This window comes from Dysidea avara, chromosome 11 (assembly GCF_963678975.1).
Source record: "Dysidea avara chromosome 11, odDysAvar1.4, whole genome shotgun sequence".
NCBI classification, from domain to species: domain Eukaryota; kingdom Metazoa; phylum Porifera; class Demospongiae; order Dictyoceratida; family Dysideidae; genus Dysidea; species Dysidea avara.
The window spans coordinates 457,386-470,198 of record NC_089282.1 but is presented as its reverse complement, the minus strand read 5'-3'; the positions used below and the strand labels follow the sequence as shown (position 1 = coordinate 470,198).

The 12,813-nt window shown below is 35.8% G+C and overlaps 1 protein-coding gene and 1 long non-coding RNA gene across 2 annotated transcripts; both read left to right on the top strand.

Moving 5' to 3' along the window:
- The first annotated feature begins 1,802 nt into the window (after positions 1-1,802).
- LOC136239217 (uncharacterized) lies at positions 1,803-3,572 on the top strand. Its single transcript, XM_066029946.1, has 6 exons — positions 1,803-1,809; positions 2,322-2,681; positions 2,931-3,217; positions 3,288-3,299; positions 3,350-3,440; positions 3,496-3,572. The coding sequence occupies exons 1-6, from the start codon at positions 1,803-1,805 to the stop codon at positions 3,570-3,572; spliced, it is 834 nt and encodes a 277-aa protein (XP_065886018.1).
- Positions 3,573-6,684: 3,112 nt separating this feature from the next.
- Positions 6,685-12,414, top strand: LOC136238236 (uncharacterized). Its single transcript, XR_010692857.1, has 6 exons — positions 6,685-8,484; positions 8,533-8,585; positions 8,748-10,375; positions 11,824-11,990; positions 12,051-12,150; positions 12,204-12,414. It is a non-coding gene; the product is annotated as an uncharacterized lncRNA (long non-coding RNA).
- The last annotated feature ends 399 nt before the right edge of the window (positions 12,415-12,813 follow it).

The window sequence follows — 12,813 nt, the reverse complement described above, 5'->3', positions numbered from 1 at the left end:
TTAATGAATCATTTTTATGTTAGGTAGCTATGCAGTAAAAGAGAAAATAATTAGCTAATTATAGTACTGTTTTAAATTGTAGGCGGAGAAAGCTGGATCTCAGTAGTGAGCTAGCAGAGGCACTAGCAGATTTGGAGCAGTGTGACATCTATATTCAACTCATGATTCTGTGAGTTACATTCACATGTTGCAATTTAATACCTAAGTGCTAAACACATTTGCAGTAGCTATGTTATGATGTTTCAAATAATTTAAAAAAAAAACATGCATGCAGTTTGCGTTATACATATTAAGTTTTAAGGCCATGCATGCTTCACACAGTGACCTCTCATGTTAGCTACTTATGGACCTGTGTATGCTGTGAAAACATAGCTATATCCATGCCCTTAATGATGACTTGGACAACCACTAATAACAATGTGAACATTTATACAAAGACAATAAGCAGCTGTTGTTACCTATATGAAAGGGTATGTGCAATCAATAGTCTATTGTCACTATCCATTAGGATGTTGCAGCAAGGCTTCATCATGATCTCTCACTGAGGTCACCTGCTTGGTATAAAAGCAATTTACAGTTGTTTGCTACAGTTTCATACCTGTTTACAGCTAGTTTACAGTTGCTTGTTTCTACAATGAATAAGTCTGTTGATCGTATCGGATTGTTTGGATTACCTAATCTTGGTAACACTTGCTTCTGCAATGCAACTTTACAGTCTATGTGGCACATCAAAGCATTGCACATGCAAGAGTTTATTGGAGCACTGTGATGGTCAAAAGTGTAAAATAGGTAAGGAGTTCAGGGGCGGATCCAGGGGGGGGCTTTGGGCACGGATCAGCATTGGAGGTGTACAAGATCGAGATATTCTAATAGAGCAGTCAGCTAACTACTCTAATAGAACATTCACTGGAAACATGTAACTGGTTCTGTTATAAAACTTTTCCAAATCTGCCTGCACCTATACATACAATGAGGTGAATTGGTCTGTTTAAAGGGCTTCATTCATCTACTTGTGTAGTTAATATGTATGGTAATACTTAATTCAGGTACACAATTTCCATTGAAAATGCTCTCAGATTCAATCTTGTACTGTTCAAATTTCAAAATTTTCCACTTTCAACATTATTATTCTAACATGCACCTATTCAGTGTTGTGCAATTGTGTGAGGGGTGCATCATGTACTTGGTTGTCTATACCTACCCAAACTTTTTCATTAGCAAAATGCTTCAGAGAGCTATACCTATAATCTAAAGGCAGTATATAAAATATCTACAGGCCTATGAATTTTATGTGGAAATGTCTCCAAATTGCAGTATTTTAGTATCTATTTTTCAAAAATTTTCTGGGGGGGGGCATGCCCCCAGACCCCCTAGTTCCAGCATGCTTCGCACACCTCTATACCCAAGAGATTAGTACCTTGAGTTAGCCCCCCCCCCCCCCCCCTTTTATAAATCCTAGATCCGCCCCTGGAGTTATAGATATCAAATAAAATCCATGAATGCATAATATTATGTCTTTAACAGAAAACTGTATTCTTTGTTGCACTAAACAAGTGATGCTACAAAATACAGGAAGTTATGATGCATTGTGTGATTTGAAGCATAGATTGAAAGGTAACTATGCAGTACACATACTTTGTTAACCAACAAAGTTCACTTTAATATAATCAAAGTAGCTATACCATATTGGAACTGAACACTGTCATTACAATTGCATAAATATCTATGCAATTAAGTAGCTAGATAATTGTATCTACAGCAAAACAATACAAGTCCGGAAAGAGGAGTATTAGTGTATCACTATGTCTTGTGAGCCTAACAAGAAACTTATCAACAGAAATTTATCATAAGCTAGGCCACACATATTGTCAACCTCTTCATCTATGTTTATGTACAGTATTCTGTGAAAAGGGGTCTTATAGCCTTTCCAATTGCAAGTGCAGCCTAGAAATCCATAACTTGACTTGTGAGTATGGTACCAGCCTGAAGTTTGGTCACTTCACACTCCTAACATGCACATGTAGCACTATTCCTGAATGTACTTTTAAAACAATAGGTTAAACACATGATGAGTTATGACTCGTCATGATCGGAAACTTGAAAAGGCTATAAGACCCCTTTTCGCAGATCCGATAACAGTTATACATTTCTTATGGGAGTTGAATATATTTTTCTGTTTTCAAATCCCGACTTCCATTCCTAAAAATAATAAACCTACTCTTGGTGGTCCAAAAACCTCTCTAAAGCCATTAAAGCTAAGCAACTTTCCTTTACCAAATATAAACATTCCAAATCAAGATCTGATTATGCCACCTATGCAGCAAAACACAATGATGTCAAATGTAAGATACGATCTGCTAGAAATTCTTATGAACGGTCCCTGTTAGACAAGCTTCGTTCTAATCCAAAAGCACTGTACAGTTACATTAAGTCTAAACAGAAGATTAGACCTAGTATTGGCCCATTGATAAAGAGTGATGGTTCTCTCACTGCTGATGACCAGGAGGTGACTGAAACCCTAAACCAATTCTTTGAGTCAACATTTACCAAAGAAAATTTATCTAGTATGCCTGTTCCCTCCTTTGTGTCTGAAGATAGTATTTGTGATATTGACATAACAGAGTCAACAGTTCTTCAGAAGCTACTTGAGCTCAAGGTTAACAAAGCTCCTGGCCCAGATGGTATACATTCTTACGTCTTAAAAGCTTGTGCTAACACACTTTATGTACCTTTAACCATTCTGTAATCTCAATCCTTATCTAGTGGTGTCCTCCCTGATGAGTGGAAACAGGCACACGTTGTTCCTGTTTTTAAAAAGGGTCAAAGAAACCAAGCTTCCAACTACAGGCCAATTAGTTTGACATCTTTAGTTGTTAAGATCCTGGAATCTATTATACATTCTGAATTGGTAACCTTTCTTGATGGGCAAGGCATACTTAATGGAGAGCAACACGGTTTTGTTAACAGGAAGTCCTGTTTTACTAACTTGTTATCAACTTTTGAAGAGTGGACTTCTGCTTTGGATCAAGGATTTGGCATTGATGTCATATTTCTAGACTACAGTAAGGCATTTGATTCTGTACCTCATCATAGATTGATCTCCAAGTTGGAAGCATTTGGTGTTCGTGGTAATTTGTCTTTGTGGCTATCAAACTTTCTTTCCAACCGCTTCCAGAGAGTTGTGTTGAATGGTCACTTGTCGTCTTGGGCTCAGGTGGTGAGTGGAGTCCCCCAGGGGTCTGTTTTAGGGCCCTTGTTGTTTATATTATATGTTAATGACATCCCAGACCTTATTGAAAGTAATGTAAGAATGTTTGCTGATGATACAAAAATTTATTCTGTTATTCAGAGCTTTGACGATCACCTTAGGCTGCAAAGTGATGTTGACCGATTGTTGCAGTGGTCTCACACATGGTTGCTTCGGTTCAATATAGCTAAATGTAAGCTGATGCGGATTAGTAACTCTGCTCCGTTCACCTACTCTATGCTGGGCAGTTCCACCAACTTACCCTTTGAAATCACAGAAGTGCAAGAAGAAAAAGATCTTGGTATTTGGTGCACTGAAGACTTGAAACCATCTCTACAGTGTCGTAAGGCTGCAGCAAAAGCTATGCAAGTTCTTGGTTTGCTAAGAAGGTCCTTCAAACTTTTTTCTGTTGACTTGTTGACTTTTTTGTACAAAATGTATGTCAGACCTCACTTGGAGTATTGCATCCAGGTCTGGAGCCCTTACTTGGCGAAAGATATTGATCTCTTAGAGAAAGTACAGAGACGTGCCACCAAGTTATTACCTAGTTTATTTGATTTACCATACGAAACTCATCTAGAGAGACTTGGTTTATATTCACTGTTTTGTAGACGTCAAAGGGGAGATCTAATTGAGACCTACAAGATATTGAATGGTTACTATGACATCAACCCTACCTCATTTTTCACTTTGAGTAATACGGATACCACCAGAGGTCACCACCGTAAACTCTTTAAATTTCGATCTCGGCTGCTAGTAAGGCATAATTTTTTCACCAACAGAGTAGTTAATTTGTGGAATTCTCTTCCAGCAGATGTTATTTCTGCACCAATCGTGGCATTGTTTAAGAAGAATCTTGATGATTTATGGAGAACAACAAGATATGGGCACTCTCAAAGGCCTGCGGCCTAGCTTGACAGTCTTGTACTGCCAAGCAATTTTTGTCCATTAATAATAATAATAAAAATAATAAATGTGACAAGATTTTACAAAACTGATCCAAATCACACATCAGACAAAGTCAATCTAACAATAGCTATGCAGCAAAATCAATACTGAAAATGAATTCTGTCACTTCAGGTCACCTTTTGACCAAAATTTACTGAACTTAGTAAGGAGCTCGAGGTGGTTACATTTAACAGATCATTTGGTACACAAGTGAGGCAGACATACATTAGTCTTTTATTTATTTATTTATTATTACTTTATGGCAAGTATGCCAAGGGTCTGCAAGCAACTGGTGCTTGCAGCCTAAAAACACAAGTTATACATACATTATAATTATTTTAACTAATTATAACTTAGCCATAGTGTTTGAAAGTTTGATGGTGGCGAGAGATCATGACATTTGCTGCACGGACATAGATAATGGTAGGTACAGTGATTGTCATCGTCAAAATGAGTTACAAAATGATTCCACATAAATTTCTTTAGTTTAGCCTTGATGGTTGCAATTGATAAATTGGTATTGATTACAGGAAGAGCATTCCACAAACGAGGAAGACGATGGAAATAAGAGTTTCTATTTAAGTTAGTAATATGGAGACGATGTTTGAGTTTATTATGTGTAGAGGATCTGGTGTGACCCTGAGTAAATGTAATGTACCTATTAATGTGACCCTGTAGTGTACCTATTAATGTGACCCTGTAATGTACCTATTAATGTGACCCTGTAATGTACCTATTAATGTGACCCTGTAATGTACCTATTAATGTGACCCTGTAATGTACCTATTAATGTGACCCTGTAATGTACCTATTAATGTGACCCTGTAGTGTACCTATTAATGTGACCCTGTAATGTACCTATTAATGTGACCCTGTAATGTACCTATTAATGTGACCCTGTAGTGTACCTATTAATGTGACCCTGTAGTGTACCTATTAATGTGACCCTGTAATGTACCTATTAATGTGACCCTGTAATGTACCTATTAATGTGACCCTGTAGTGTACCTATTAATGTGACCCTGTAATGTACCTATTAATGTGACCCTGTAATGTACCTATTAATGTGACCCTGTAGTGTACCTATTAATGTGACCCTGTAATGTACCTATTAATGTGACCCTGTAGTGTACCTATTAATGTGACCCTGTAATGTACCTATTAATGTGACCCTGTAATGTACCTATTAATGTGACCCTGTAGTGTACCTATTAATGTGACCCTGTAATGTACCTATTAATGTGACCCTGTAATGTACCTATTAATGTGACCCTGTAGTGTACCTATTAATGTGACCCTGTAATGTACCTATTAATGTGACCCTGTAATGTACCTATTAATGTGACCCTGTAGTGTACCTATTAATGTGACCCTGTAATGTACCTATTAATGTGACCCTGTAGTGTACCTATTAATGTGACCCTGTAATGTACCTATTAATGTGACCCTGTAGTGTACCTATTAATGTGACCCTGTAGTGTACCTATTAATGTGACCCTGTAGTGTACCTATTAATGTGACCCTGTAGTGTACCTATTAATGTGACCCTGTAGTGTACCTATTAATGTGACCCTGTAGTGTACCTATTAATGTGACCCTGTAATGTACCTATTAATGTGACCCTGTAATGTACCTATTAATGTGACCCTGTAATGTACCTATTAATGTGACCCTGTAATGTACCTATTAATGTGACCCTGTAATGTACCTATTAATGTGACCCTGTAATGTACCTATTAATGTGACCCTGTAATGTACCTATTAATGTGACCCTGTAGTGTACCTATTAATGTGACCCTGTAATGTACCTATTAATGTGACCCTGTAATGTACCTATTAATGTGACCCTGTAATGTACCTATTAATGTGACCCTGTAATGTACCTATTAATGTGACCCTGTAGTGTACCTATTAATGTGACCCTGTAATGTACCTATTAATGTGACCCTGTAATGTACCTATTAATGTGACCCTGTAGTGTACCTATTAATGTGACCCTGTAATGTACCTATTAATGTGACCCTGTAATGTACCTATTAATGTGACCCTGTAGTGTACCTATTAATGTGACCCTGTAGTGTACCTATTAATGTGACCCTGTAGTGTACCTATTAATGTGACCCTGTAGTGTACCTATTAATGTGACCCTGTAATGTACCTATTAATGTGACCCTGTAATGTACCTATTAATGTGACCCTGTAATGTACCTATTAATGTGACCCTGTAATGTACCTATTAATGTGACCCTGTAGTGTACCTATTAATGTGACCCTGTAGTGTACCTATTAATGTGACCCTGTAATGTACCTATTAATGTGACCCTGTAATGTACCTATTAATGTGACCCTGTAGTGTACCTATTAATGTGACCCTGTAGTGTACCTATTAATGTGACCCTGTAATGTACCTATTAATGTGACCCTGTAATGTACCTATTAATGTGACCCTGTAATGTACCTATTAATGTGACCCTGTAGTGTACCTATTAATGTCAAAGTTTCTTGTGGGTGACTTAAGTGACTTGATCGCAAACAAAACATCCTGAATCTCGAGGATATACATGAATGGTAGAAGATGGAGTTCTAATAACCTGGATTTGTAGCTGATATTATAATTATTCAAGATGTGTTTGGTTGCTCGACGTTGAATACGCTCAAAACATAATATGTCCTTGATTAGGTACGGTCGCCATAACTGAGAGCAATAGGTAAGATGAGGACGAACTAAAGTAATATACAGATGTAGCTTGACTGATGGGTAGTGATTGGAACAAAAAGTACGTCGTATCAGAGCCAACAATTTATATGCTTTAGATATTATAGAATTGTAGTGATTTGACCACTTCAGGTCACTGGAGACAATCACTCCCAGGTCTTTTTGAGTCTCCTGAAAAAAAAAAAATAAAATATATATATATATATACAGTGATCTAATAAGACTTGTTTCACTATATAGTTGAATAGTAAAAGTATTGTGCAATCATACAGTAAAACACCTACAGTCGCTACATTAACATTATTGTTATTATTATTTAGAAGGCCTGTACACCAGCTCATTATACAAAATAATTATACTGTCTGTCCAATGTGTATCCAGCAGTTTGAGGCAAGGCCTTAAAGTTGTAATGGAAGGAATCAAATGAAAGTTGGTGTATGACTTTATCTTGTGATGCAGTCATACAGTGTCAATTTGTGTCATGTTGGAAGAAATTTTAAAAGAGTGGGTTAAATTTTGATTTCTCTGATAATTCAACATGAACTTGTCAAGTTAATATCCCAATATATCCAGAAGTTCAGCAGGTGATTTTGAGCAGTTCATTATAATTCCATGTACTGTTATGTCAAATGTAGTGTACCGCATTGAAAAGTTGCAAAAATAGCCTGGTCACCTGGTCAATTTTGTAGGACCAGCAACATATAGTTAGTTTTGCACTGCCTAAGGTTTAGCTAAAAGAGTCTTATTCTGCTGGGCTAACAATTATTTGAAGCATTTATCTGTGCAGCACTAAATAAAATACAGTACCAATCATCCTAGTAACTTATCTGTAGTGTTAATGTTAGTACAACATCTTATCTTACACCTGGAAGCAGAGTGCATAATAATTATACTCTTACTGGAAGCCATTGTGGAATTTCTAAGTATTTGTGCAATTACACCAATATAGTCTTGCACTTAGAATGTTATAAGGAGGTTAAGTTCTGCAATGTTCTTGAAGACAAACAATAGCAATTGTTGCTATGTAAAAAAATTGAAATAAAGCTATTGAAAAGCTTTATAATATTTCACACCTAGTAACAGTTGCTTAGCAATGGTTACCAGGTAAAGATTATGTTACTAAGTAACATTGATCTGTTACTGTGATAACACTAGTTGACAAGATGGACATGCAAAACCAAAAATAAATTAGCCAATCAATGTTTATGACAAGACAAATAGGATTCTGTTGGCTAGTTTGCTGGAGTGTATCAAAAACATCATGGAGCTACTACATGAGAATTTGTACAGGAAATTATGACACTGTTGCTTTACTATAAATTATACCAGGCATTTAAATAACTCCAGCATAATCTGCACCTCCAAAATAGCCATGGAATCAGGTAATATGATTATGTATGTATTTCACTACTACACCAGTCTATGATGAATTTACTGCTGATTCAAGAGATATAGTGTGCTAGTATTATGTACTTGTAGTGACTGATCTCATGAGCATTGCTTGCATGATATTATCTGTTAAGGTGTCATTATGAACAGAGTAGACGGAATGCAGATCATCACAATCCTCAAGGTACTGCACCTTCAAACGTAGTATCTTATGCATTATTTTACTTTATAGGCAGCAGAAGAAGTTTATTGCAGAGACCTTGCATGTCACTACAGCAAAAACAGGTATACTAGCTGTATATAAGCTGAATGTATGGAGCACATGACTGACTGTATGCATGTACTGTATAGAATTTGGTATACATATTTTATAGTTACTTATTGGTCAACTATATACGTACTGATCCATAGCCTTTTACTAAAATGTTGCATATATGGTGTACATAGCTTCAACTTATGTAATTATGAGCTATATGCATCGATCAACTGTGATTCCAAATTTCCAACATATGGTATTGTTTTGATGCCTGATATATGTACTACACAAATTAATTCAACTGGCAGTAAAATCAACTGGCAGTAAAGTGATAAACAATGAAAGTGTTGAGTACTATTATTGTAACAGAACTGGATTCTTTAATACAGTTAGTAGTGGAAAGAGGTCATTAAAATCTCAAGGCTCTTGTAAACTGAATGCCCACTGCACAGCTAGCTTAACTGTGAGGAAAACAGTTGAAGGACCGTTGAGGTGGAAATCTGTAGTACACACTATAGGCACACAGTATCCCTCGGACATCTACGTATTCCTAAATCAAAACACATTGAGATAGCTAAAAAACTATCAGACTGGGTTACGATTGATCGAATATTGGATGATGTGAGAGACAATGTTTGTGTTGATGAAAAACGGTCCCACATCATGACAAAAAGGGATATCCTCAATATTGAAAGGGCTTTTTCTTTAAGATCTGTTGAAAGACATTCAGATGGTGCTACAAGTGTAGCAATGCTGGTGGAAGAAATAAAACAGAGTGACAAGGAGTCTCCTGTGTTGTTTTACAAGCAACAGGGAGTAGTTCTAACAGCTTATAATTATCTAAACAAAAACGACTTTGTGATGGTATTACAAACACCATACCAAGCACACATAATGAAGGAGTTTGGCAATAACATAGTGTGCATTGATTCCACCTTCAAAACAACAGGATATGATTTTACATTAATCGTTGTCATGGTAATTGATGAATTTAGTGAAGGCTATCCAACTGGATGGTAGGGAAGATCACCACGTGGTACATTTATTCTTTGAAACTCTCAAACAGAGGGTTGGAATGATTAATACACGTTGGATAATGACAGATGACGCAGACCAGTTCTATAATGCATGGAAATATGCATTTTCAGATAGTCCACACAAGTTACTGTGTACTTGGCATGTAGACAGAGCATGGAGGGGGGCTATTGCTAGCAAAATTGCTAATGCAGAGCTACAATGTCAGGTATATCATTCACTGCACATATTAGCACAGGAAACAGACATAAACACATTCAACACAATGTTATTAAACTTTGAACAGCAACTACAAGAGCATCCAGACACAGGTATATTTGCGGAATACTTTATAACCTATTACAGTGCAAAGAAGGAGCAGTGGGCCTTGTGCTATAGAAGAAAAGCAGGCATAAATACAAACATGCATGTTGAAAGTTTTCATCGATTGCTCAAGTATGTATATATGAAGGGAAGAATTAACAAAAGAGTGGACAAATGCATCCGTTTGTTACTTAAGATAGCTAGGGATAAAGGATTTGAACGCCTGTTCAAGCTAGAAAAGGGAAAAGTATCTCATAGGATCAGTTGCATTAACCAGAGACATAAATCCAGTGTGGAATTATCAACAGATTTAATACAGGACAATGGATTTGATTTGTGGAGAGTTGTCTCATCCAAAAACCCATTACTGTACTATGATGTTCATAAGGAAGACGTAAGATGCTCACCAAATTGCCCTTTACGGCGTACTGAATGTGATATATGTATCCACCAATTTAGCTGTACATGTCCTAATTCATTGGTACGTTTAACAATATGCAAGCACATTCACTTGCTAATAAGAAAACTTTATCAGAATAATATGTATCGTATAATGTACACAATACCTCTCATACTATCACAAGTGATGTATATGTATAATATATATAATGTACACAATACCTCTCATACTATCACAAGTGATGTATATGTATAATATGTATAATGTACACAATACCTCTCATACTATCACAAGTGATGTATATGTATAATATGTATAATGTACACAATACCTCTCATACTATCACAAGTGATGTATATGTATAATATATATAATGTACACAATACCTCTCATACTATCACAAGTGATGTATATGTATAATATGTATAATGTACACAATACCTCTCATACTATCACAAGTGATGTATATGTATAATATGTATAATGTACACAATACCTCTCATACTATCACAAGTGATGTATATGTATAATATGTATAATGTACACAATACCTCTCATACTATCACAAGTGATGTATATGTATAATATGTATAATGTACACAATACCTCTCATACTATCACAAGTGATGCACAACTATAGCAGAATGAGACCACAAAAATATTACAAGAAATGACTTCTCTGTCACATCAGACTTCATCATTAGCATCACATGTTCATAAGAATATTGCCACTTTACAGTCAATTGCATCACATTGCAATGATACTAACATATTGAAGACCGTTAATAACTTTGTTTGCAGAGCTACTAATATTATTCATATGAAATCTCCAACTACTATGCACTACATCAATAATACTCCAGTAACAACAAAAATTATCCCACAAAATCCATTTCATTCACAACGCAAACATCCCAAGAAGTCTACTGTTAAACTAGCTAAACCCAGTTCAATTAAGAAAATGTTAATACAACAGTCTTTATTTGTCAACAGTGAGATGACATCAGAAGAAAAATGCAAGCAGGATGAGAATGTAATATAATTTTCTTGCAAATAGCATTATTTATATTTCAGAAGGGGTCAGTATCACATATTAATGACGTTATTGATATCAATGATAATAATTATTGTGACATGCGATTATACAAATGATATCTATGATCAACGAAGCCTGTTAATTCCTTCTAAACCATGCAATATTATAGTATATGCATGGATGCAATCAGTACTGACAACTCAGTGAACTCACTGTTGTATACATATGCAACCATGCATATGATTATTTGATACTTTGCCTCCTATATTATATAGTTAGCCCACTTATGAACTGTTACTTGTACTCTTCAGTAAAGACAAACTACTGTAGATGCATGTATGTACATAACAAAGCCCATGTGTGTATACATAGTGTTCAATAATATGCATACAATAATGGTGGTTGTATAGCTTTGTGGATTTGTATACACATAAATGTAAGGGTGGGTATAATATGCATACAACACAAATAGTCAACCGTGTGTGTCTTGCAGATGTCCTAGAGTTGATCTTAAATAAAAGCCAACTAAAGATATCAATGAAATTTAGCTGCAAGATCTGAAGACTGATATACCAGACTATATCATTGACCATTGTGCTGGATTAGTATTGTTGAAACCTTTGTGTTCAGTCGAAGCTTGGCAGCATCTCAAAATGATAGGTAACTATATATCAGCCTGCCTATCACTTCTTGTGTTGACTGTTATATGCACTCATGTAGTTCATAGGAAAAGGATAGAGTGGTTTTGTAATGCTTGCACTTTTGTCTGTGCAAATGTTGACATGATTTGCTGTGAAAAATGTAATCTGTGGTATCACTGGTAAGGATAATAAGAATTTATTTGAAATATCATATACATTCAAATTACATTAGGAATTGTGTTGGGATTACCACTGCACCTGATGATGAATGGTACTGCAGTACCACTCAAATGACAGTACAATATAGAGTCACTAACTGTGTACTAAAATTGTACATTATACTTTGTATAATTATTCCCTTTCAATTAGCTGATCGCACCCAATATCAGATGTGTACATACAGTGGCTGTTGTGCGTAATTTTGTAAAAAAAACACAATTTAATACCAGTTCCCCTGTTAAACAAATGAATGTTATAATGTTCATTGTATCACTCTAGCTGTACACTGAAAATAATCCAAGGTTTTATAATCGAGACTAGTTAATTTCGCTAATTTAGTGTGCAAACCAAAGACTCCTATGTACCGTCATATTGCTTTGTATGTGTAAAAGCCAAGGCAATCAATGACCTGAAATATGCACTACAATTATGATTCAGTGAAGGGAATGATTAAAGGGATTTCAGGGGAGTGTGGAAGCATATTTACCTAGTTGAAACATAATTGTGGCAAGATCAAATCTGGAAGCAATTTGAGATAAGTGACTGAGACCTGAAACTAGGAAATAGCAAACAAATTTACAGTGACGTATACAAGCCAATTATTTAGGTCAAACTACTGTTTT